At 41.1% G+C, this 27,855-nt stretch overlaps 1 protein-coding gene across 1 annotated transcript in view; it reads left to right on the forward strand.

Moving 5' to 3' along the window:
• The window catches only part of LOC134358441 (tyrosine-protein phosphatase non-receptor type 13-like), a 426,694-nt gene that overhangs the window by 147,285 nt on the left and 251,554 nt on the right, over positions 1–27,855 (forward strand). The window contains exon 8 of the mRNA XM_063070670.1: positions 23,749–23,827. Coding sequence (XP_062926740.1) covers positions 23,749–23,827 — 79 coding nt within the window. The remainder of the gene's footprint in view (positions 1–23,748; positions 23,828–27,855) is intronic.

The raw sequence follows: 27,855 nt of genomic DNA on the forward strand, positions 1-27,855 counted from the left end.
AAGCAACAAAATGCTGGAGGAACTCAGCAGGTCAGGCAGCATGTATGGAAAAGAGTAAACACTCGATGTCTCAGGCTGAGACCCTACATCAGGACTGAAAGGGAAGGGGGAAGGAGTCAGGGCAAGGAGGTGGGGGGAGGGGAGGAAGAAGCACAAGGCGGCAGGTGATAGGTGAAACTGGGAGTGGGGGAGGGGTGAAGTAAAATGCTGCAAAGTTATTAGTGAAAGAGATAGAGGGCAGGAGAATGGGGAATCTGATAGGAATGGACAGAAGACCATGGAAGAAAGGGAAGGGGGAAGGAGCACCAGAGGCAGATTAGGAGGGAAACAGGAATAGGGAATGGTGAAGGGGGGAGGGGTGTGCAATTACTAGAAGTTTGAGAAATCTATGTTCATGCCATTAGGTTGGAGGGCACCCAGATGGAATATAAGATGTTGCTCATCCAACCTGAGTGTGGCCTCCTCGTGGCAGTAGAGGAGGCCATGGACTGACATGTTGGAATGGGAATGGGAAGTAGAACTGAAATTGCTGAGGCCAGCATAGCTTGAAGGGTTGGAAGGGCTTGCTCCGAGCTGTGTCACTAAAATAAACAAAAAATAAAAATAAATAAATTCTTTGTTGTATATAAAGTTTTTGCTAAACTTGTTTAAGATAAGGAGTATGAAGGTTGTCCACACAATGTAACAACTGCAAAGTCTGACATGCATTGGATTGAAGTTTCTCCCGTAATACCATGAGCTCTTACCTTTTTTTAAGCAGCCTTTTGTGCAGCACCTTGTCAAATTGTTCTGAAAATCCAAATATACAACATCCACTGACTTTCCTTTGTCTATCCTGTTTGTTATTTCCTGAAAGAATTCCAACAGATTATCAGGCAAAATTTCTCCTGCTGAATTTGGCCTGTTTTATCATGTGCTTCCAAGTACCCTGAAACTTCACCGTTTATAGTGGAATCCAACATCTTCCCAACCACTGAAGTCAGGCTCACTGGCCTAAAATTTCCTTTCTTCTGTCACCCTCCCTTCTGCACGAGTGGAGTGACATTTGCAAATTTCCAGAACTCCAGAACCATACTTATTGAATTAACCTGCCATTTCCTTGTGCCACCACTTCTGGCTGCTCACCCTCCCCCTTTAGAATGCTGTGGACCTGATCTGAGATATCCATGACCATCGCTCCTGGGAGGGAACATACCATCTAGATGTCACTTTCACATCCATAGAATCTCCTGTCTGCTCCTCCAACTATGATATACCCTATCATTACTACACTCCTCTTCTCACCCCTTCCTTTCTGAGCCACAGAGCCAGGGACTCGGTTACTATGGCATCCCCCTAGTAGGCCATTCCCCCTCAACAGTATCCCAATTAGTATAGTTATTATTTTGCGACGTCTCTGGTGCCAAGCTGTATGGGTCCTAATGCCCTTCCCTTGGACAACATCGGTGTCGTGGAGAGGGGAGACTTGCAGCATGGGCAACTGTCGGTCTTCCATACAACCTTGCTCAGGCCTGCGCCCTGGAGAGTGAAGACTTTCCAGGCGCAGATCCATGGTCTCACAAGACTAACGGATGCCCTTAATTTAATAGTTATTATTGAGAACAGCCACAGGGGCACTCTGCACTGGCTGCCTATTCCCTTTCACTCTCCTGACAGTCATCCAGCTACCTGTCTTCTGCAACCTAAAGGTGACTACCTCCCTGTAGCTCCTATCTATCACTTCCTCATTGTCCCGTATGAGTTGAAGATCATTAAGGTGAAGGCTACACACATCCAGACACACATCAAATTTTCAGAAAAATGATAAATATGGTCAAAATGGACTCAATTACTTGGAGTAGAAAAGGAGTTAACTTTTTGTAGATAGCAGATCTCCAAGAGCTGAGATTCAATTGGTAGAATTGCCTCAGTCAGAGAGTTACTTAAATGTTATTTGAGATTTGGTTGTGAATTCCAGGCTGATGTTCCAGGACCATAGAGAATGAAGTCGGATGTTTCTTTGTGACATAGTAAGCAAGCCGATCTTTCAGCGTAGACATCTCAACTACTGTGGAGAGGGTGGTTACTCTTGCTCTAACAAAATTAAATTAAAAATGATAATTAAATTAAAAATGATTATTAAATGCTGCATAAGACTATCCCTTACCTTGGATCATTATATTTGCAATCGTTAAGCTCCTTTTCCCCCAGAATGCTGTTTAATTTCTTGCTGAACGCTTCAGTTTGATTAATAGTCAGTAGCCTGCAGTCAGTGTGAAGGAGAAACATCCTTCAGTCTGACTAAGTGCTTTATTTTGAGAGATAATGTATCCCAACTATGTTGGAATTCTGAAGGACAAGGAATAAACCGGGATGCATCGTATGAATCAAAACAACTAATTTAATATACTAAACAAACAATTATCTTTGGTTGAGAAATCTTAGCTCATGTAGATTTGTCCATTTGTCTTCTAATGCTTACACCAAACTAGCACAAAAAGAATACCAACAATACTTCAGGAATTCTTTCTATATCATTCGGAGAGCTTTTGTGCCGTGCTGTTATAACGGCGGTTAGACCTACTCCCAGTGGTTTATTGTATGCCATCCCTCCACTATCTCTTCCGCCCACCAGTTACTGCACTGTCATTAACAGCTTTATGGTGTTCTATAAAGCTCTTGTGCTCACAGAAGTGTCCAGGTGATTAATCTTTTATTCTTTGTAAGTAACTTTCTTAAGCACTCAATGAAAAGAGAAATAAAGAACATTAGACAAAAATAGAGACTCAGATGTCATATTTTAATATTTTAATCATCAGCTGATTTACTTATGTGTAGAAGGAGACCACTCAACCCATTAGATCCATGCTGGCTCCCGGCAGAAAAATCCATTAATCCCATTCCCCATCTCCGATTTCCCTGTAGTTTTGCAGCTCAGTCTGCCTCACACTAACTCCCATTTGACCACCTACCTGTGCTAAGGAGTAATATACAGCAGGCAGTAAACTCATCAGTCAGAGCTGAGGTAACAGTCCAAATGATTGAGAACCCGCACAACAGCAATTCAGTTCTTGGGGTTAGCAAAGTTGTTAAGCAATGATTTTGACTTGGACCATTGTTAAATACTCTAGCACACCTCATTAATTCAATTCCATTTATTTTCAGCAAGAAGAGGTTGCAAATTTATCAAGTTCCTTTAAATTCTCTGATTACTTTAGGGAAATACAGAAATGATGACCTCTTTGGAGGAAATTTGAATCACAAAAGGCATCTTCTGAAGATTGATGTTTAATCCACTTCGCAGTTTTTCTATTTTAATACTCCAAGCTGGTAACTATGCTGTAGCCTCAATGAAAATCCTCAGCCAATGTAATCCCTATCTATTGTTGTTCACCTCAAACTGTCTAGGTGCCTTGGTGTAGATAAGGAATGAGGCCTAGTCTTTTTTTTTATCTGTGACAGACTGGCCGTATCCACTACTTTTTGTAGGCTTTCCTGTTCAAGGGCATTGGTTTTTCCATACCTGGCCATGATGCAACCAATCAATATACTCACCACTGCTCCTCTATAGAAGTTTGTCATGCTGAATGATGACATGCTGAATCTTTGCAAATGTCAATGAAAGTAGAGGTACTGCTGAGCTTTCTATGTAATGGCACTTACTGTACGTGCTGGAGCCAGGTCAGATCCTCTTAAATGATAACACTAGGGAATTTAAAGTTACTGACTCTCTCCACCTTTGATATCTCAATGAGAACAGGCCACTATCCCCATCTTGTAGTCAGCTCCTTGGTCTTGCTGACTTTGAGAATGAGGTTGTTGTTGTGGCACCAGTCAGCCAAATTTTCAATATCCCTCTTATATGCTAATTTGTCACCACCTTTCGGTCAACGACAGTGGTGTCACCAGTAAACTTAAATATGGCATTTTAGCTGTGCTTAGTCTCACATCAATAAGTGTAATACAATACAATAAATACACCACTTTCTCTGCATTAAATGTGCCATGAGTTCAATACAGTCTCTTGCAATGTGTCAAATGCCGCTCACATTTCCTTCCTAGACTTGCAAGACTATTGCAGAAGACCCAGACCCTCATAGTATCCAGCAGTGGTGGTCATCATCATCATCAGGTGCCATGCCCAGTTTGAACTTTGACTGCCATGGCCCACACACTCCTGTTTCGGGTCAAGTGAATCAATTCATTGGTATTCATTTCCAGTTCTCTGGCTGCTGTCTCCATCATCATTTGTCTTTGTCTTCCTCTTGCTTTCTTCCCTTCAATCTCTCCCATAATTACAGTGCATTCTAACTCCTCTTTCCTAATCACATGTCCAATGAAGTTACATTGCCTTTTCATGATCTCATAGATTATTTCTCTTTTTGTTTGTTCTGTTCTATACATCCTTGACCCATTTTTGCACTTTCTTCAACAACAGTATCAATGGCGTTTTGTAGTTCTTCCTCCGTGCTTGCAATTAACACAGTGTCATCTGCGTATCTGAAATTATTGATGTTTTCACCGCCAATTTTGATTCACAAGATATCTCTTATTTTTTGTAATATTGTTTCACTCTACACATTAAATAAATCAGGGGAGAAAACACACCCTTGTCTAATGCCTCTCTTGATTTTCGTAAACTGACTCACTTCTCCATCTATTCTTACAGCAGCAGTTTGATCCCAGTACAGATTTCTGATGAGGCTGAGGTCTTTTGAATCTAGATCTAGAGTTTCCTGTAATATTTCAAATAACTTATTGTGCTTCACTTTATCAAATGCTTTTGTGTAGTCGATAAAACAAGCAAACAAGTCTTTTTGCACTTGAATAGCTCATTCTAATAGTATCCTTAACATCAATATTGCATTTCTTGTACCTTTGTCTTTCACAAACCACATTGTTCTTTACCTATTTCAGCTTGTATCTTACCTTTAGCTCTTGTCATCAAAATTCTTAGAAGTATCTTGGTGATATGACTCATTAAACTTACGGTCCTATGTAATTCTCATTCTGTTGCTCTAGGTTTCTTACGAAGAGTGATAAATACTGATTTTTTTCATCTCTTTTGGTATTATTCCAGTCTCATAAATGTCATTGACTAAATCAGTAAGTTTTTCAATTCCATAATCTTCAAGGGCGATATTTACCAGCAGTGGTAAATAAGGCAAATACAATGATGGCACTTATGTCAAAGGAATAGAATATAAAAGCAGGGGGATAATGCTGAGCCTTTATTAGACCCTAGTCAGGCCGCACTTAGAGTATTGTCAACAGTTTTGAGCCCCATATCTCAGAAGGGATGTGTTGTCATTGGAGAGAGTCCAGAGGAGGTTCATGAGGATGATTCCAGGAATGAAGGAGTTAACATATGAGGAGCGTTTGGCAGTTTTGGGCCTGTACTCAGTGGAACTTAGAAGAATATAGGGGGATCTAATTGAAACCTACTGAATGTTGAAAGGACTAAATAGAGTGGATGTGGAGAGGATGTTTCCTATGGTGGGGACATCCAGACCTTCAGGTCACAGCCTCAAAATTCAGGAGCAACCCTTTAGAACAGAAGTAAGGAGGATTTTCTTTTTAGCCAGAGAGTAGTAAATCTGTGGAATGCTTTGGCACAGACTGCGGTGGAGGCCAAGTCCGTGTATATAGTTAAGGCAGAAGTTGATTGGTTCCAGATCGGTCAGGCCATCAAAGGATACGGCAAGAAGGCTGGTATATGGGGTTGAGTGGGATCCACAATCAGCCATGATGGAATGGCAGAGCAGACTCGATGGGCTGAATGGCCTAATTCTGCTCCTATGTCTTATGGCCTTATGGTGGATCAGCTTTATTCTTAAAATGCTGTACATTTCCATGTATTAGGAATTTGCTGTGGAGTGTTGGTCAGAGTGTGACATTCAACATAAAATACCATTGAACAATTATAAGATTAAAGAATTATATAAAAATTAGTCTTAGAGGTTAAAGTACAGATATGGAATAAAATGTGCATACATGCACGAAAACCAGCGTGTATTTACAATGTAAACTGTTTTATAAAAGGGGGTTTAAAGTGTTCACAGTGCAGTAACTGAGGTAATAGATAGAGTGGAGTGGGGTTGGCTGACCAGAATGGGTGATCAGATTAACTGCCTGGGGGAAGAAACTTTCAAGGTGGTGTTTGCTTTAGTTTGAACAGCCCTATAACACTTTCCAGAAAGGAGATTTTTGAAAAGGCTGTTTGCAGGTTTGGCAGTGTCTGCAATGATTTTCCTGCCCAGTTCTTTGTCCTGCAGTGATGGTAGACTACAGTCATTCACCTGTGAGAGAATGCTGCACCAAATGAGACAGTAGTAGCTGATGTGATGAATAACAAGAAGATAATAAGCAAGAATTAGAATTTGACGCCAAGTTAGAGATGTAAAAGTAGATAGTAAGAGTCCCCATGGATGTGTAATACAAAAAGTTTTTAAGAAGTAAGGATCTTTTATCTAAAAATTAAGTCTGGAGAATTAATCATCGAAAATAAAGAGAATGCCCATGAATTAAAAAGGGATTTTGCATTGATCTTCACTAGTAACATCCCAGATGTAACTGAAATTCAGGAATTGGAAAGGAGAGAAAGTGGTAAATTATAACCATGAGAGCAGTGTCACTGTGCAAATTGCTGGATCAGTGAATGGTGAGCCTCTATGTCCTGAAGAATTTCACCCTAAGGTCTTAAAAGAGGTGGCTAATGAGATCAGTTATGCGATTGTTTTTAATTTCAAGATTCCCTATACTTGGTGAAGGTTCCATTACATTGAAAAATGAATGTGCTATAACTATTTTAGGGAGACAGAAAGTCCAAAACTGTAGGCCAGTTAGTGGAACATCTGGTACAATTATTATTAAACTATCAATTTTTAATATTATTCTGAAACTATTATTAAAGCTAATAAAATAGTAATAATAATGACTAATAAAATGGCCACTGAGTGTACGTTTGTGGTCTTCTGCTGCAGCCCATCCACTTCAAGATTTATCGTGTTGTGCATTCAAAGATGCTCTTCTGCACGCCACTGTTGAAATGCATGGCTACTTGAGTTACTGTTGCCTTCCTGTCAGCTTGAACCAGTCTGCCCATTCTCCTCTGACCCCTCTCATTAGTAAGGTATTTTGGCTCACAGAACTGCCGCTCATTGGATGTTTGTTGTTTTTCACACCGTTCTCTGCAAACTCTAGAGACTGTTGTGCATGAAAATCCCAGGAGATCAGCAGTTTCTGACAAACTCAAACCACCCTATATGGCACCAACAATCATTCCATGGTCAAAGTCACGCAGATCACATTTCTTCTCCATTCTGATGTTTGATCTGAACAGCAACTGCACCTCTTGACCATGTCTGCATGCTTTTATGCATTATTGGCTGATTAGATTTTTGCATTAATGAGCAGGTACACAGGTGTACTTAATAAAGTGCCCACTAAGTGTAATTTTGAGAAAGAGAAATTATGCTTGAAATTACACCGATATTCTTTTTAAAAAAAAGATATTCTGGATGCAAAGAGGGAACATTATATATGCTATACTTATATTTCCAGTATGAATTTGATAAGTTATTGTATCAAAATTTGTTGCAGGAAATTAAGCTCACGATGTAGGCGGTAACGTGTCAGTATGACAGAAGGTTAGCTGGCTTTCAGGAAACAGGGAGGAGGCATAAACAGAGAAATTGACGAGACGTATTGAGTCAGGTACCATAGAGATAACACTGCAACCTCAACCTTTTGTGATTTAGAACGTCTTTTGCATTGAACATCGTCCCTTACAATTGTGGAACGTCATCCTATATGATTATAGCTATTGGAGAGTTAAATTAAGTATAATTTTATATTTGATTTTTAAAAATACTTTTATTTACCTCTTTTAATGATCCAGCATCTTCCCTTGCTTGTAACTTTTCTCTCTATGTTTCATGCAAATTAACCAATCTAATTCAACCTTCCTTCTCAGATGCTGCATTGTCATTTTCCTATAATTGATTGGTTAAGGAGCTAGTGAGTTGCTTTCTCTGGTCACTCAGTTCCCAGCTCTCTGTTCTCTATGGATGGAATAGCTCTTAACAGCAACTTTAAACTATGTGCCAGTTAAATATTTAAAGAAAGGAGTATGCACGGGCGGGTCTATTTGAAAAACAGGCTGTTCTTTGAAGGGTTTTCAACTTGAATTACTTCACTCTCCATTGATTTTGCCTGAGTTGCTGAATGCTTTCAGCATTTTCTGTTTTTAGTTCAGATTTCCAGTAACTGCATTCATCTTTTGATTTCCCTGGGATAGCTGACTCGAGCAAAATTTGGTCCAATTTCAACTACTCTTTCATTAATGTGGAAAAGGGGTTGTTCTTGTGTTAGCATCTCAACTCTGGTCACTGCTGAGCATTACAGAATGTCGATATCAAGAGTATTCATTAATCGATACCTATTCACATGCTGATAAAAATACAATGTGTGTTCAAGATCGACGGTTGATTGGTTAACTGTAACTAGCTGAAGATTGATAAAATCAGCACTCTATCAAAGCGACAGTTTATAAAGAATGCATATTGAAAAACATTCGAATTGTAGACCTGTCTTCATCTTGTACTCCCTGGAACTGCATGACTCCATTGGGCTAACAGGATTTACCTCCTCTCTACTTGTCTAGTACTTCTGGTATATTGGTTGAGAAGCGGGTTAAAACTCTGTAATGTTTCTTCCCAATATACCAGTTTTCTATCTGTAGAAATGCCCCATTAGGGTTAGCACTCCAATATCACCCTGCTCCGAGCCCTCCTCCAGCTTATTGACTGTACTGAGCAGGGTGGTAAGTAATAGCAACACCAGGTACTGCAGTAGTATAGCACAGCAAAGCAAGAACTGACCATGTAAAAGTGTGTCCTATCAGTAACTGAACTGGTGTGTGCTGACAGCAGTCTGAGCATGTTAAAACCTGATCACATTTCATATGACGCAGTCAGCTGGAAATAACAAAATCCTTCATAACTTAATGTAGAAGCTTATCGTAGGTTACCATGGGAATTAGACAGGATGCAGAGCTGGGTGGAGAAGTGGCAGATGGAGTTCAATCCAGAAAAGTGTGAAGTGAAGCACTTTGGAAGATAGAACTTGAAGGCAGAGTACAGGGTTAATTGTGGGATTCTCAGCAATGTTTTGGAACGGGACCTTGAAGTCTGCGTCCATAGGTCCCTTATAGTTGCCACAAATGTTGATAGGGTGGTTAGTAAGATGTATGATATGTTGGCCTTCATTAATTAGAGGATGGGTTCAAGAGCCATGGGGTAATGTTGCAGCTCTATAGAACCCTGGTTATAGCACTTCGAATATTTTGTTCAGTTCTGATCTCATCATTAAAGGAAGGATGTGGAGGCTTTAGAGAGGGTGAAGAGGAGATTTACCAGGATGCTTCCTGAACTAGAGAACATGTCTTATGAGGTAAAGCAACACACATCAAGGTTGCTGGTGAACGCAGCAGGCCAGGCAGCATCTCTAGGAAGAGGTACAGTCGACGTTTCAGGCCGAGACCCTTCGTCAGATGTCAGACTTATGAGGTAAAGTTGAGCAAGCTAGATTTTTTCTCTTAAGAGCAGTGGAGGATTTGATTGAGAAGTAAAATATGAGAGATATCAACAGAGTGGACAGTCAGCACTTTTCCCCAGAGTGGCAATGTACAATACCAGATGGCAACGGCTTATAATGAGTGGAGGAAAACTTAGGGGAGATGTCAGAGGTAGGTTGTTTTACAGAGAGTGGTGGGTGCTTGGAAAGTGCTACCAGGTGTGGTGGTAGAGGTCGATACACCTAGGATACCCTTAGGTATCTGCATGGGTGTAAGAAAAGTGGAGAGTTATGGCTGTGTAGGAGGGAAGGGTTGAAGTGATTGTGGAGTAGGTGTATATACGTCAGCACAACATTGTGGTCTGAAGGACCTGTACTGTGCCGTACTGTTCTCTGTTCAATGTTCCTAACTCACACTTGTAATAACGTCACTCAGTCATTTTAACACAAAACTGTCAGACCATAAGACATACTGAAAGAGCAGAATTAGGCCATTCGGCTCATCGAGTCTGCTCTGCAATTCCTTTTTGGCTGATTTATCATCCCACTCAACCCCATTCTCCTGCCTTCTCCCTGTAAATGGAAATGTATATTTATAAAAATCCCACACTCAGTCATCAATATTGTCTTGTTATAATACAGTTTATGTCAATTTTGGGGTGATAGCTCCCCCATAAAAGATGAGATGGACTTGGGCGCTTTTGGAGATAATGGAGCTGCTTCCACATAGCTGCAGTGTTCTAGGTTCAGTCTTGATCTCTGGTACAGTTGGTGTGGAGCTTGCCCATTCTCCCTGTAACCACTTAGGTTTCCTCCAGCTTCCTCTCATGTCCCAAAGAGCTGAGCATTAGAAGGTTAATTGGTGTAGAGGTGAGTTGTAGAATCTGTGGGAAACTCATGGGATTACTGGGAAAATTAACAACGGGATTAGTGTAGTGTAATTCTCAATGGATGCTTGAGGGTCAGTGTGGAACAAAGCTGGATAAAGTGTCTGTTTCTCAGCTGTGTGCCTCCACAATTCTACGAGGAGAAGAAACAGGGCTGGACTTCATGCTGGACAGACTGGTACTAAATTTCACATTTCACTTTGCTTTACATCAGATCTGATGGTGCAGTGATTATTTCAGAGCCAAAATATTCAAGAAGAGTTGCACTCCTGAAATAGTGTGGAGTGCTAAAGAACTGCTGGAATTCATTGTAGGATTGTTGGTGAGAAGTTGAGAATTTGTTCCAAATAAATCTGGGCACAAAAAATATTGCTGTCAATGAAATTGACTTCAAAACCATTGCACCATTAATAAAAACCCAGTAAGTTCATGTCATTTAAACCGAGAAACCTTTCAGTTTTCTTGGATTTGGTCTTTGTGTGACTCCAGTGGCATCTCGCCTATGCATCCCGTAGCCTCAGATTCAGTTTAGTTTATTGTCATATACAGTGGGATGCAACGGAATTCCTTGCTTGCTTGAAGCTCACAGATTAAACAGTAGACATGGTGCTAATAAACTTAGTGACGAGCACTAAACAACAGAATGGTGCAAAGAATGTTATGTAAATCTGGAGTAGTGCAAGAAAAAGTGAAGTGACAATAATGGAATAACCAAGGGAGGTAGAATTAAGAGTCTGAGAACATGGCAGCACCACTGTGAAGGGGATATGAAAGAGATGATTGGTTTAGAAGTTCGATAGCAGTGGGGAAAAAGCTGTTCTTAATTTTGGTTGTCTGGGCTTTCAAGCTCCTATATCTTTTCCCAGAAGGTAGAAGAGATAAAAGGGAATCATCAGGGTGGCAGGCATGCTTGACCACACTGTTAGCATTGACTAGTCTCCATGGTGCACTTTGTGGTAAAAGCTTCAAGTGAGCTTTGCTGTTGCTAGCTGCTAAAATACACAACCTTTGTGATTTTTACTTAATGTAAAAGATACAGTATACAATGCTGTTTTTTATTTTCTGCAAATCATGAAAATACAAATCAGTCAACAGTTTGTTCTCACTTCTTTACAGTATGATTTTGGTTTTGTGCTTGGTATTGTTGGCAACTCAAGCCTATGAAGCGTTATTACCCCGGTATTCAGTCCACGTTATGGAAGCTCCAAAGCACAGGACTGAAGAGACTGCAGAATGTTGTAGAGTGTATACTCAGCCTGCTCCATCATGAGCACTGACCTCCCCACCCGTAAGGACATCACTCGTCACTTTTTATCTTTCATTGCTTTCACATATTTTTATAACTGCTTGTTTTATTATCACAGTGCCAGTAACATTATACTGTCTTACATAAATACTCACCTCACATTTTACATCAACTGGTCAATCTTCAGGCCATGCCACTCAGGAACTTGTGCTAATATCATTTTGTGACTGTATGTACTGGATTGTAACTCAATGTTCTTTGTGTTACCTTGGCCCCGGAGGAATGATGTTTCATTTAGCTGTATTCTTGTGTTTGGTTGAATGGGAATGAAGTTAAGCTTGAACTTGACCTTGATCTTCAAAAGGCAGTGCCTCAAGAAGGTAACATCCAGCATTAAGGACATTCCTCACCTGGGCATGCCCTCTTCTCTTTCTTTTCAAGTCTTTTTATTAATTTTCACAATTATAAACATAAAAATAATATTGATAAACAGAGAATGGCATTAAATTATTAATAGCTAACATTTGCAAATATAAAATTGCTGATAGTACAAGTATGTTAGATCTCCCCAACTCTAAATATGTTTGAACATGGTAAAAGATAAATTGAAAAAAAAACTAAAATAAAAACCCCCAAACTGGAAAAGAAAAAAAAAGCGCACTAAATTGAGCAAAGCAAAACTAAAGTGAACTAAACAAAACTAAAACAAAGTCGGGCTAACATATTACATTGGATACAATCATTAATGTTGTTAACTCCACTCCTCTTTCCATATATTTTTAGTTAAAAAAAAAGATTCAAGGAAGGTCAAACTACATCATATGAAAATGTTGAATAAATGGTCTCGAAGTTTCTTCAAATTTAACCGAAGGATCAGAGGTGCCACTTCTGATTTTCTCTAAATTTAAGCAAGATATAGTTTGAGAAAACCATTGAAATGTAGTAGGAGGATTGACCTTTTTCCAATTCAATAAGATAGATCTTCTAGCCATTAATATAAGGAATGCAATCATCCGGCAGGCTGAAGGGGATAAGTAACTATCTTCCGTCATTGGTAACCCAAAAATTGCAGTAATGGGGTGAGGTTGTAAATCAATACACAAAACTGTAGAAATAATATCAAAGATATCTTGCCAATATTTATCCAAAAAAGGGCAAGACTAGAACATATGAGTCAAGGAAGCAACTTCAGAATGACATCTATCACAAATAGGGCTTATATGAGAATAAAAACGAGCTAATTTATCTTTAGACATATGTACCACCTTAAATTGTATCAATGTATGTTTAGCACATAAAGAGGACAGGTTAACTAATTGAACATGCCCTCTTCTCATTACTATCATCAGGGAGGAGGTACAGGAGTCCGAAAGTCCACACTTAACATTTTAGAAACAGCTCTGACCCTGCTGCCATCGGATTTCTGAACGGTCTGTGAACCAATGAACCCATGAATACTGCTTTGCTATTCCTCCTTTGCACTATCTACCTATCTACACTATCTATGTCCATTGTAAGTTTGTAGTAACTTTTTATGTTTTGCAATATACTACTGCAACAAAGCAACATATTTCATGATATACGTCAGTGATGACCTGATTCTGGTTCTGATCATTGAAAATTAAAAGAAAAAAAACTGCAGAAGCTGAATGTCTGAAATAAAAACTGAAAATGCAAGGAATGTTATGTAGTTCAGGTAGCAACTGAGGAGAGAGAAAAGTTGAGTTAATGTAACACCAGGTGACCTTACATCAAAACTGTATTTTCATAAGCAGGAAAGGCTGGTTATCTGAAAATTTTGAATTCGTTACTGAGTACTGATAGCTACAATGTGTCCAGATTGAAAATGGGGTGTTATTTTTCAAGCTTACATTGCGATTCATTGAAGCTATGTACGAGGTTAAAGAGAATTCTCAGAATTGGATGACCAATCACCGTGACAGATGACTGGACAATCAGAGTCACCCATGTGGACTGATTAGTGGAGTTCTTTAAAGTGGTCACACAATCTATGTTTAATCTTTTCAAGGTAGAGCAGATCTCATTGTGAACTCTGAATTCAGTGCATGAAATTGGAAATCAAATGGTATCACTGCTTTATCTAGACGCAGCAAGCTCCTCAATACTCAGGTGGGGAACAATCAGGCAAATTGTTAATTCTAGTACCAGAAAAGGAGAAGCAATCATTGATGTTCACAATCTCTGAATCAGTTCCAATTAGGGACCATTTCCCATTCTACATCAGTGTGGTTGAGGATTTCATTCCCTAGTTTCTGAATTTTTAGTCAATTTATAGACTTGATATACCTCTTGTTAATAGTTGTATTCATGGTCTGGAAGAGGCTGTCTTGATTATGCCATATAATTCATTATTGGACTACCATGAGAATGTCGTTCGAAGTCAACAGTTTGTGTTCCATTTCCACTTCAGTGCAATGATGAGGGAGTGCTGCACTGTCAGGGATGTTTTGAAATGGAGCGTGAATCTGTATTTACCTGTTAAACTGGCCACAAGATGTCCAGATTATCTATTCGCTGACTGTGGGACCTGGCAGTATGCAAATTGGCTGCAAAATTTGCCTGCAAAAGAGTGCTAGTATTTCAGTAAATATTCATGTGTTTAAACAGAGGAGGACCTTCTGGAGTATAGAAAATGTAGGGAGGTACTTTAAAAAAGAAATCAGGGGAGCTGAGAGGAGCTTGAGCTATCACTGGTGATCAGGATTAAAGGAAGTTTCCACTATTGTAAGCGCATTAAGGGCTAGAGAGTAACCAGGGATAGAATTAGCAAAGAAGATGAATGAGAATGTTGCCAGAATTCAAGGGCCTGAGTTATAGTGAGAGGTTGGACAAGCTAGAACCTTTCTCTTTGTAGTGGAGGAGACTGAGAGGTGACCTTCTGAGGAGGATAAAATCATAAGGGTCATAGACAAGGTGAAAGCACAGGTCTTTTTCCCAGGGAAGGGAAACCAAAACCTGAAGGGCACAGATTTAAACTGAGGGGAGAAATACTTAAATGGAATCTGAGAGGCAAATTCTTAATGCAGAAGGTGGTGTGTATGTGGATCTGAAGCCAGAGGAAGTCATTGAGGCAAGTGTGATAACATTTAAAAGACATTTGGACAGGAAAGGTTAAGATGGATATGGGCAAATGGGCATTGTGGTCAGCATGGACCAATTGGTCTGAATGGCCTGTTTCCCTGTTATATGATGATGATATCATCACCTTTGGAGGCAAATGGACAGTTGACCTTTCAGGTTGAGACCCTTCATTGGGACTTAACTCTGCCCATTCCTCTCATCAGTCCCGTTGAGTTCCTTCAGCATCTTGTCAGAATCAGAATCAGGTTTACTATTATGTGATGTGAAATTTGTTAACTTAGCAGCAGCGGTTCAATGCAATACATAATATAGAATAGAAAAATAATAATAAATAAGTAAATCAATTACAGTATGTGTATATTGAATAGATTAAAAACGTGCAAAAGACAGAAATACTGTATATAAAAAAAAGTGGGTTAGTTCAATGTCTATTTAGGAATCGGATGGCAGAAGGGAAGAAGCTGTTCCTGAATTGCTAATTGTGTGCCTTCAGGCTTCTGTATCTCCTACCTGATGGTAACAGTGAGAAAAGGGCATGCCCTAGGTGCTGGAGGTCCTTAATAATGGATGCTGCCTTTCTGAGACACCGCTCCTCCCAGAAGATGTCCTGGGCACTTCGTAGGCTAGTACCCAAGATGGAGCAGACTAAATTTACAACCCTCTGCAGCTTCTTTTGGTCCTGTGCAGTAGCACCTGCCCCCCCCCCCCCCTTACCAGACAGTGATGCAGCCTGTCAGAATGCTTTCCATGGTACAGCTAAAGAAGTTTTTGAGTGTATTTGTTGACATGCCAAATCTTTTCAAACTCCAAATGAATTATTTCATTCCAGGATCCTACATCTGCAGTCTCTCTGTCTCTGTGACATCAGGTTGGAATACAAGATGTTTAGTACTGAGTCCATGATTAGGTTTGGCAGTGGTAACTGCTGGACATCAGATTAACAGATGTTGGTGCTAATGTTGGACACTTGCAGGCTGCCCTGGCATGTCCTTAGGTTGTGTTGGTTGTAAATGCAAACAATGCATTTCACTGTATGTTTTGATGTACATGTGATAAATAAATAAATCTGATCTGATCTGAAGCCAGTGACAGAACCTAACCATACTGGGGTTTCCAGCATTACCCTGTGAAACTGCCTCTTCGATTCTACGCCAGCCCCTTTCGGAATTGGAGTGGTAACCTCAATGATTTAAGTGGGTTCCTGGCTCTGTAGAAATGAAAAAGCTAAGTAAGGACACTTAGGATATTTATTTTTAAAATTATTTTAGTTTATTATAACATTTAATTTATGGAATAGAGCTGCTGATGTGTCTTCTTTGTAACTGTGTCAATACACTGGGGCTAGGATAGATCCTCAGGGATGTTGACACCCAGGAATTTGAAATTGATTACTCTTTCCATTCTCATCCCTCTATAAGGTCTGGTGTGCGTTCCTTTGCCTTACCCTTTCTGAAGTGCACAATCAATTCTTTGGTCTTACTGATGTTGGGTGCAAGGTTGTTGCTGTGTGTTGCTTAACTAGCTGATATATCCCGCTTCTGTACGCCTTCTCATTGCCATCTGAAATTCTGCCAACAATAGTTGTGTCATCAGCAAATTTACAGATGGTATATGCGCTGTGCCTAGCCGCACAGTCATGGATGTAGAGAGAGTAGAGCAGTGGGCTAAGCACACATCCTTGAGGTGCGCTAGTGTTATCAGTGAAGTGGAGATGTCATTTTCGATCCTCACAGACTGTGGTCTTCCAGTCAGAAAGCTGAGCATCCAATTGCAGAGGGAGGCACAGAGGCCCAGGTTTTGGAGCTTAGGAACAGACCTGTAGGAAGGATTGTATTCAACGCTGAGCTAGTCAATAATCAGCAGCCTGACATAAGTATTACTATTGTCAAGGAGATCCAAGGCCACATGTAGAGACAACGAGAACACATCAGCTGTAGACGTATTGTTGTGATAGGCAAATTGCAGTGGGTTCAGGTGCTTGCTGAGACCGGAGTTGATTCTCGCCATAACCAACCTCTCAAAGCACTTCATTATCATAGATGTAAGTGCTACTAGGTGATAGTTGTTAAGACAGCTCACCCTATTCTTCCTGGGCACTTTTATGATTGTTGCTCTTTTGAAGCAGGTGGGAACTTCTGACTGTAGGCATGAGAGACTGAAAATGTCAATGACCACATCCAGCAGTTGGCTGGCACAAGTTTTTAGAGCCCTACCAGGTGCCCCATTCTGCCCTGTCGCCTTGTAAGGATTCACCCTTTTGAAAGAGGATCTGACGTCAGCCTCTGAGCCTGAGGTCATAGGGTCACCAGGTGCTGCAGAGATCCTCATAGCTGTGGCTTTATTCTCCTTTTTAGAACATGCATAAAAGACATTGAGTTAATCTGTGAGAGATGTTAGGTTTCACTTTGGAGGAAGTAATGGCCTGAAAACTGTGCGAGGCTGTAATAGAGGCTATTGGGAATACTTCTGGCCACTTTGTAGTTGCATCCACAACTACCAAGAAACCTGTGCCCATGAATATCCGGCAAAATCTACATGAATCTTCTGCCAGGGCAATGCAGGCCATTACCAGGAATGGAAAGGCACTGCTGTTGGCACTTTCTGGATGTGTTGGCATCTCAAACAGTGCATGGCAAGCTGCTCAATCTGCTGGTCTATCCCAGGCCACCGGACAAAACTCTGAGCTAATGCCGAGATGACTGGCAAGTAGCTCCTCCTCCTTTAGCCCTCAGCTTGGATGGTACAACAACTCTCAATCCCCAAATCAGGCAACGTCAACGGTAAGTTCATCCTGGCACTGATGAAAATGAGGCAACTGGGATCTCTGCTGTAAGTTCCAGCCATTTTGGGTTGCCATGTAGACCTGATAAAGTGTGGGCTCTCTTCTGCTTTCCCTTTAGATCATCTCTGCCATAATAAGGAGAGTTTTGATTTGCGTTAGGGAGAATATGTCAAGAGGAGTGTCCATTTTCATAATTTTTTCAAGTATTAGTGATATTTAAGAGACTCTTAGATAGGCAAACACATGATAAAAGATGGAAGGCTATGTCAGAAGGAGGAGTCAGATTCATCTTAGAGTAGGTCAAAAGGTGGGCACCACATCACTGGCTGAAGGTCTTGTACAATCCTGTATTTTCCATCTACTCCAGGAGCAATTTACAGCAGCCAATTAACCCCTACCAACCCGCATGTCCTTGTGATGTGGGAGGAAACTGTAGCACAAAAAAGCATAAGGGTACGTGCCACCAGTCTCAAGGACAGCTTCTTTCCCACAGTTACTGGCCTCTGGGACAGACCTCTCATGCAGGGAAAGATATACCCTAGATCTCCCACTCTACCTCAACCTGGTTCTTGCACTTTATTTGTCCACCAGCACTTATCTCTCTCTGTAAATGCACTACTATACTCTGCATTCCATTTCCCTTTTTACTACCTCAATTTACTTGTGTATGAAATGTCTGGATGGCATGCAGGCAAAAGTTTTTCAGTGTATTTTGTTACATGTGACAAAAATAAGAAACCAAACCAAATTTGTACACTCACAGGGAGAAGATGTAAACTTCACACATATAGTTCCCAAGGTCAGGATTGAGCCCAGGTTAATAATGTTGTGAGACAGTGGCTGTACTAATGACACTACCGTTGCTGTCTCATTCCCATCCTGCTCCTTTTGTTGGTAGCTACAAAGGCTGATCTATGATTTAGTCTTTGTGACTTTTCCCTGATGACATTCTATCTGGTCTTTTACTGTATTGGCAGGTGGATTACTGAATGTTGTGAACAGATGGTTTAAAATTAGTAAAGCAGTTGTTCATTATTCATAAAGTCTGGAGAGAGAGTTTTTGAAAAACTGTATAGTTCTTGGAAGTCAAGATCCAGATATGAAAGTCAATGTGTAACTTACGCAAAGAGCAATGATCCATTGAATTGAAATTAAGACCTCGGAAAGTGCAATTAATTCAGGGCTCAAAGGCTCAGGAGGAGATTAAGAGACTAGAGGCACTGATTTTCATTGATGGTAAAGGACATTTTACCAGTCCTCCTACCAACCAGAAAGAGATTATGCTCAGTTTCTCTGTATACATGATGAATTGGAATAAAGGACTGCAGATGCTGGAAATCAGGAACACAATCTGAAAATGCTCAGCGTGCACAGCAAGATAGGCAGCGTCTGAGGAGAAAGAAACCAAATCAACATTTTAAACCAAAACTGGACAACTGATGCAGTTTCAACTCAAAATATGGACAATTCCTTTCCTCCCACAGATTTTGTTTGACTGCTGAGTTCTTCCATCAGGTTGTTTGTTTACCAGGTCAAGAAAACAAGGTTAAAAGAGAGAGAGAGGAGTGAGGACAAAGGAAAGAATGTATGGGATTGGTGCAGATCAAGGTAGCCAGACTAAATCTTCAGTTACTTGAACAACCAGCATTTAGAGACAAAACAAGAACAGAATGTGATTGAAACAGAAAAATATAGCCAATTCTGTGGGGAGAGAGAAAAATGGGGGTTTATTACCTGAAATCATTAAATTCCGTATTGAATTTCAAGAGCTGCAGAGTCCACTTTATTCGCTCTGTCTTTCACATGGTCTAATTCTGGCGCTTCCTTTCTCTTCTTTGAACTCTCTGTCTCCATCTCAGGAGATAGGCTAGCCACAAACATCCATTAGAAGCCGACAGACTCTGATAGCTATCTTGACTGTACTTCCATCAACCAGATAGGGCTCCTTCAGAGCTCGATTCCATTCTTCCAGTTCTCCCGTCTTTGTCTCCATTGAGTTCCTGCACTCCTGCCTCTGAAATGTGTTCCATCTTCCGGAACCATGGCTTCTCCTCGATCACTATTTATTTATTTTTATAACTCATAGTAACTTTTATGTCTTGCACAATACTTCTGCAAAACTACAAGTTTCACAACACTCTCCCTCTGCACTAGGGCCATCACCGCACACTGAGACAGCAAGGATTGACCATCAACACAGTTAAGTTCTGCACTCTCATGGTTGACAGGGTGGAACAAGACATGAGCTTCAGGCATTTCTTGACTCCAGGGTAGCCTGGAACCTCATGGATATCTCTGGGTCAAAAATGAGGAGTTCCCACTCAACAATGGAGAGAAAATATTGATGTCAGTGCTCTGGATGGTCAGACCCTGGGTACCAGCAGGATCTACCATTCCACAGTAACCACACAATTTCTGCTAGAATGCTGCCATGGGGAAGAGCTCTTTTTCTGTCTTGTGGATTCACTCCTTCCCTGGCTATCAAGACACAACTCACGGATTGATTGTTCCCTAGAGGCACTTCAAGAGTGGGGCCCAGCATATGTGTCTTTCAGTCTGGGCATAACATAAGCCCCTGGCAGCATATCCCCTCCTGTGTCAACTGCTAGTACGGACCTGTCTTGTGTTCCAGCTGAATATGCAGACCTTCTGAAGGTCTTCAGGAAGAAGAAAGCCATCTCCTTGCCTCCACACTGGCCATACAACTGCGGGGCTTAATCTTTTCCTCTCTCATCCTGAAAAGGTGGTCATGGAAGAATGTATCAAGGAGGCATTGGCCTTAGGGTTTAACCGTCTTTCAACCTTGGCAGCCTTGCGTGCTTCTTTTTTGTGAGCATGAAGGGTGGCAAGCTCTGTCCCTACATTGATTATTAGCCCCTCAACAACATCATGGTGAAGAACTGCAACCCTCTTCCTCTGCTAAACTGGGCATTCGAACAGTTCCAGGGAGCAACCATACTCTCCACGATAGATCTGCGCAATGCTTACAACCTAGTTTGCATCTGAGAAGGGGATGAGTGGAAGACAGCATGTTACACCTCCACTGGCTACTATGAGTACTTCGTGATGCTTCTTATTCTGACCAGTGGCCCTGCTGTTATTCAAGCACTGCTGGCTGATTTTCTCTAGGACATGTTGAGTCAGTTTGTTTTTGTGTATTTGAATGGCATTTCTGTAAGATAAGATAAGATAAAAGTTTATTTATCCTGAAGGAAATTATTGTTGCAATGTTGCTCAGTCAGAAATATATACAGTGGGAAGCAAATGTTTGGGCACCCCTGGTCAAAATTTCTGTTACTGTGAATAGCTAAGCGAGTAAAAGATGAACTGATTTCCAAAAGGCATAAAGTTAAAGATGACATATTTCTTTAATATTTTAAGCAAGAAAACTTTTTTATTTCCATCTTTTACAGTTTCAAAATAACAAAAAAGAAAAAGGGCCGGAAGCAAAAGTTTGGGCACCCTCCATGGAGAAGGGTTCTTTTCATGAAATTCCTGCACCCTTTTTTCTCCAAATATACCTTTGCTCATTGTGGCCAAAAAGTTTTATTTTAACTTCATCAGTCCACAGGACTTGTTTCAAAAACAAAAGGCTAGTTTAGATGTTCCTTTGAACCTTTTGAATAGAACTTTTTTGCCACAGTGCTCTTCTGTGGATAATTAGGTGCACCCCTGTGCTTTTCTTTCCAATCGTTTTACTCCTTCAGAGTGTAACTATGATGTTGGGAACCAAGAACCTTTGGCTGACCAAGAGGCCCTGGAAGCATGGTGACACTGGCTGGTGGGGGCAAAGCTCCCCTTTCTAGTATGCACAGATCACTAAAACCTCTCCTACATCTACGGTGTCAAGAGACTCAACTCCCATCGGGCCATCTTGCCCAATGGGCTCTCTTCTTCACCTGGTTAAATTCCACGCTCAGCTACTATAAAGCAGTGATTCACTTCCACTCCTTCCTGTCCAATTGTATTCCGTGTTTATAATGCGTTCTCTGCCACACTAGAGAAACCAAAGATATTCTGAACAATTACCTTCCAGAGCAATTGTGTTTGCCTGCAAGAGTAATCTTGAGCTCTTGGTTACCTGCCAGATTAATTCCCTATCCTACTCCCACTCTGACCTTTTGGTCTGTGGTTTCTTGCACTGTTCCAATAAGGCACAACACAAGCTTGAGGAGCCACACCATACTTTTTGTCTTGGCACTCTACAACTTTCCAGATTCAGTACTGAGTTCTCCAACTTTAGGTGCCTTGCTATCTTAGTGTCAGAACCTGCCATGTCTGCTATACATCACCCATGTTGGGTCAGTTTTTCTCCTTCAGTTAGAACAACCTGACCTGCTGTGCATGTCCAACAGCCTTGCCATTAGCAGCACATCAAAGTGTAATCACACTGACTGCTCATTGATCAGCGAGGGTGTCAAAGATTACTGGGAATAGGCAGGAGAGTGAGGTTGAGAGGGAAAGTAAATCAACCATGATTGAATGTTGGAGCAGACTCATTGTGTCGAATGGCCTAATGCTGCTCCAATGACTTTTGGTCTTATACCTCCTGCTAAGCTATTTGAAGTAGTCTCCCTGTATGGCAGACATTGATCTAAAATATCCCCTCTTTCTCTCTCCACAGCTGCTTCCTGACCTGCTGAATGTTTCCAATGTTTTCTGTTTCAATTTCACTTTATCCAGACAACTTGGGCATGTAATCTATTGCAACCATTTCTGCCCTCTCCATCCCGCTCCCTCTCTGCAACTTAAACCTCTTGTCTTCTCACTTTGTCAGCTCCGTTAAAGGGTCCTTGTCTGAAAGGAACAGCTCACTTTCTCTCTCTGCTGATGCTGCCTGACCCAATGAACACTTTCTGCACTTCTTATTGGCAATCTGTTTGGGGGGTTATGTGTTCCTGTAATGAAGCTAGTGAATATGACCTGGTCGTGGGTCGTCACTGGATAGGAGCTATGTGGTTCTGCCCTATACTCTTACTGCTTCCATGTTGCTCTCAAAGAAATTTGGCAGGTTGCCGTCACCCTCTTCAATTTTTGTAGATGCAGTATAGAAAGCATTTTATACAGATGCATCACAGGTTGGTATGGAGCTGCTCTGCTCAAGATGACAAGAAATTGCAAGGAGTTATGAATGCAAGCTGGCATCCCCTCCAATAACTCTGTATAAACTTACCTTCCTTGCAAGCCTTGGAAAAGCAGCCAACATAATTAAGGACCCCTCCCACCCTGGTCACTCACTTCTCCCTCCTTCCATCAGGCAGAAGATTCAAAGGCTTGAGAGCATATACTGTATCTCCAAACTGAAAGACAGCTTCAATCCCACTGTTATTAGACTATTGAATGAACTTCAGATATGATAACGATGAACTCTTAATTTCTCACTCTATCTCATCATGGCTTTATTTGTCTACCTGCACTCTCTAATGGTACCTCCTCTACATTTTTTTTACTACCTCGATGTAATATATGGAATGATCTACCCGGATGGCATGCAAACAATAGCTTTTCATCATATCTCGCTTCATGTGGCAATAGTAGGCCACTTACCAATTACCGTTGTACGTAACAGTAATCCAAAAGAAAGAAAATGAAGAGAAGTATTATTTTTTAAAACGGAATGACCTCTGTGTATTGTTTAGCTGCAGATCTCAGGAGTATTCTTGCTTCCGTGACAATTCCCAATATTTTTGCCTGTATTACGACCTTAAATACTATTCCAGATGTCTGTTAACTGTACAACATTGACTGAGCCCTTGATAAAAAGAAACAAACCAGTGGCTTAAGAAAAAAGACTATTAGCCTCTCTTGTGCTGACTAATGAAAAGATTAAGTGGATTATCCTCAAAGCCAAAGGGACTGCTATTTTTAGTTTTAGTTTTGTGGCTGCTTTGTTGAACTGGGTGTAGGACAAGCATAAACACATTGCAGGCGGTCGAAAGGCAACTTCAAGGTCTAGTGCAGGAAGCCATGCCTCCAGCGAGAAGGTGATCTGGTTGCCATCACAAGATGCTGAATTGAAATGCATCAAACTGTCTCTCCTTGTGTGGCAATACAGTGGGTCAAGCTGCCTTCTTCATGGTTAAAAGGATTTTCTCACAATGAAGGGACAGCCATGCTCCACTTGCTGTTATCAGAGAGCACTGTGGCTTTGTAAGTAATTGGATTTGTGTTTTTAGGGAGTTGGCATCGTCAAGAAGAGTGGAAAACAGAAAACAGGAATTCAATAGCGAGCCATTACCAACCCATCACCAACAGGTACGCCTCCTCTGGCTATAGCCAGGTGATAGCATTTCACTTTCAGCTCTTTAAACTGACAACAGTTATCTGCTTTTTATAATTTACTTCTTTGAGTATTATAAGCACTTTATCATCTTCAATTCTTTCTGAATTGACTGTCATAGTAATTTCACACAGCCTGAGTTCTATCAATGAACACAACTGCCTATGATTGCTAATGCTGTTAAGGTGCCTTCTAATTATTTGATATTCACAGTTTTGATTTTATTATGACCATGCAGGATCTATTTCAATGAAATAACATTTCTAAAATTCTGTGGATCTTCGAGGGTTTTTGTTCCTGAGTCAGCTAACATTTTAAGAATTTAAAACATTTTCAAGTTCTTTCAAGGCTTTTCTATCTTAGCTTTGTCTTTCCATATTATAACCCATTGACAACATAAACTGTAGGAAGGATGGAAAAATTGATCAGTATGGTGCAGGACAGGTGGGCAGAGTCAGGGCTGGAGGCTTTTCTCAATATCCATGGCAGGAGCCCTGATGGCTGTGGTGTTTGGCTACTTTTTCTGGTTGGAGAGAGTCTTGGCGACGGAGAACCAAGTGTTGAAGCTTCTGCAGAGAAAAGACCAGTGACATCATAAAACTATGAACCAAAATAGAAGTTGTGGCAGAATTTTAAAAAAGGGCATAAATATAATGTTTGCACTGGGACTGACATGGATACAAATAAATACGAATTTTAAATTTGGTACATTGTTGAGGATGGGAATCAAAATTTATGGGATACCAAGCTCAGTTCTGGTGAAAACAAAAGCTCTTCTATCAGACCAGACAGCTTACAGTTCTGGCAAACTGAATAACTGGATGGATCAGTTAGCTTTTAAGTTCCTAGAGAGATCAGAAGATTCTTTGCAAGACCGATGAGTAAAGTCAAGGAAGGACAGGGAGTTTATTGATAGAGTTAAGGCTTTAGCAGCTAAGGCCACATCAGGAGTAAAAAAAAAATGTAGCGTTCAGAATAAAGTTTCTGCATCTGAATGCAGGCACACTTGTAATAAGACAAACAAAATGCTCCATTATTGAAATGTACCCACAACCTATGGACTCACTTTCAAGGACTCTTCATCTTACGTTCTTGATATTTATTGTTTATTTACTATGATTATTTCTCTCTTTTTGTACTTGCACAGCTTGTTGTCTTTTGTACACTGGTTGAACTTCCATGTTGGTGCGGTCTTTCATTGATTCTGTTATGGTTATTATTCATTTATGGGCTTATTGAGTATGCCCTCAAGAAAATGAGTTTCATGGTTGTATGTAATGACATTATATATACTTTGAACTTTGAAAAGGATAGCAAGAATAGAGTTAAATATGCACGCAGTGGCCACTTTATCAGGTACAGGAGTGGAACCCGGTATAGGCTTCTGGTGCTTTAGCCCATCCACTTCAAGACTTGATGTGTTGAATCTTGAGTTACTGTCACATTCCAGTCAGCTTGAACCAATCTGGCCATTCTCTTCTGACCTCTCTCATTAACGAGGCATTTTCACCCACAGAACTGCCACTCACTGGATGGTTTTTTTTCCACATCATTCTCTATAAACTCTAGAGACTGCTGCGTGTGATATTCCCAGGAGATCAGCAGTTTCTAAGATACTCAAACCACACTGCCTAGTACCAACAATCATTCTACAATCAAATCACTCATATTTCTTCCGCATTCTGATATTTGGTTTGAGCAACAACTGAACGTCTTGACCATGTCTGCATGTTTTTATGCATTGAGTTGCTGCCACATAATCGGCTGATTAGATATTTGCATTAACACGCAGGTGGGTACGTGTATCTAATAAAGTTGTCACAGAGTGAACTTGATTCAGTAGATGTTACTGTGATGAACTAAATAGTTTTTGAGGTAACGTCAAATAGAATGGGATGGGTGGCAAAGGGTGTGAGTGGCCTGGCTGTTCAGGTAATGGAGGGAAAGCCCTGGAAAGTGAGAATCAGTATGGCCAGAGATCTGTGACTCTGAGGGAGAGGGGTATGATCTTCACACAGGCTGGAGATAGTAAATAAGTCTAGAGTTACAAAAGAGACCACAGATGCTGGAATCTGGAGCAGCACACAAAATGTTCGAGGAACTCAGCAGGTCAGGAAGCATCTGTGGAGGGAAATGAACAGTTGACATTTTGGCTCAATATCCTTCATCTAGAACTGCTATGGAGGGAAATAGACCATCAACATTTCAGGTCAAGATCCTTCATCTGGACTGGGCATTGAACCAAAATATTGATTGTACTTTTCCCTCTGTAGATGCTGCCTGACCCATTGAGTTCCTCCAGTGTTTTATGTGTACACCCAAGGTTATGTTCAGTGTGATTAGGTAACACTACAGTTCTTCATCAGTTCACCACCTTTTACTGTAAATGAATTCGCATGATGCAAGTTCAGGTTCAAATTTAATTGTTATTCAATCATACATGAATACCCACGAGTACATTCAAACGAAACAGCGGTACTCTGGGGCTGAAGTACAAAACACAGTATCAAGATTTATACATAGCACAAGGAACACACAGCACATATAAGACAAGAGCAAGATACAGGCACACAAATAAATACAGTCCAAGTCCCTGAGTCCATCAAGGTTGCAGCAGTCTGCAGTCAAACATATCATGTCTTCTGCCAAGCGAATACTGGAGAGCAGCACTGATTCCAGCACATACACCATGCCACAATGCCTCCAGCACCCTGGTGGAGCGTACTGATTCCGACACATTTCTCTGGGCCAGCTGCAAACAGACAACACTGCAGCTTTAGGCTAAGTCCTTGCTACGACCGACGCCATGCAACTCCCCCACCATTCGCCAATAAGTCAGCGAATCAGACTTGCAGCATTCCACATCAACAATCTCCAACAAGGTCATGCAATCAGAGGAAAAGCGACCAAGGCGGTCACTCGCTGTTAGACTGCACACCTCGTTTGACTCCGACACCTCATTGATGCAGGCAGCAGCATGGTCCAGACCAAGTCCAGCTCTTTCAGTTTCTCTGCCAATGTGCAAATGGCCGATGGGTTTGACCTGCAGTACCTTAAGTTCTTAATATACAGCAGGATTTTGCTATCATAAAAAAATACATTAAAAAAAAGACAATAACACCCTTGGCTGGCCCTGTAGAAGCTGATGCATCTAAGCATGTCCCCATCTTACTGGAAGTCCACTCTTCCCCTTTCTTCACCCTTCACCTTTGCTTGCTTAGCATCCTGAGTCTCCCTATTATGTTTACCTTGTGGGGAAAGTCTCCTTCCGGTTTAGGTGCAGCCTTTCCAGATATGAACACCTTTAAAGCAGATCTAGATGCTTAAGGATGATGTACCCTTCCTTGGGGGCCAGAACCCTTATCAGGTGGTGCCAGGATACCAGCTCCCACTCATTCTGCTCTATCAGGTTCAAAGACTGCAATCTGGACATAGTATTCAAGGACAGGTAAGTGATGGTAATTAGTTCAACTATGAATGGTTAAAAATCAGTCATACAGTAATATAGTATAAGAAACAGGCCCTTCAGCCCACTAAGTCTGCACCAACTATCAAGCATGCATTTATACTAACCCTACACCAACAAGACACCCCAGATTTACTCAGACCTACCAATCTGAATGTTTTCAGGATATGGGGGGAAACTGGATCACTTGAGGGAAACCCAGCCATCGCAGAGAGAGTGGGGCAATCTCCACACAGACAGCACCCAAGGTCAGGATTGAACCTGGGTCTGAAACACTGTGAGGCAATGGCTCAACTAGTTGTGCCAGTGTGCTGCCCTGGGGGATCAGACTGAATTACTGTTCAGCCTGGTAAAGGGCTACTTGGCTGGAACTGAACCTTCTGGACGTGAGAAGCCTGTAGGAACAGGTGAGTCTAGTGGAAGCAGCAGGAAGTGAGTGGCTGTGAAGATGGCGTTTAGATTCGGTACTGCAGTGATCTGACAAGAAAGCAGCTGGCATTGATATTCCGTTCCTGTTTCAAACCCTTGACTGACTCT

This window comes from Mobula hypostoma, chromosome 18 (assembly GCF_963921235.1).
Source record: "Mobula hypostoma chromosome 18, sMobHyp1.1, whole genome shotgun sequence".
Lineage (NCBI taxonomy): Eukaryota > Metazoa > Chordata > Chondrichthyes > Myliobatiformes > Myliobatidae > Mobula > Mobula hypostoma.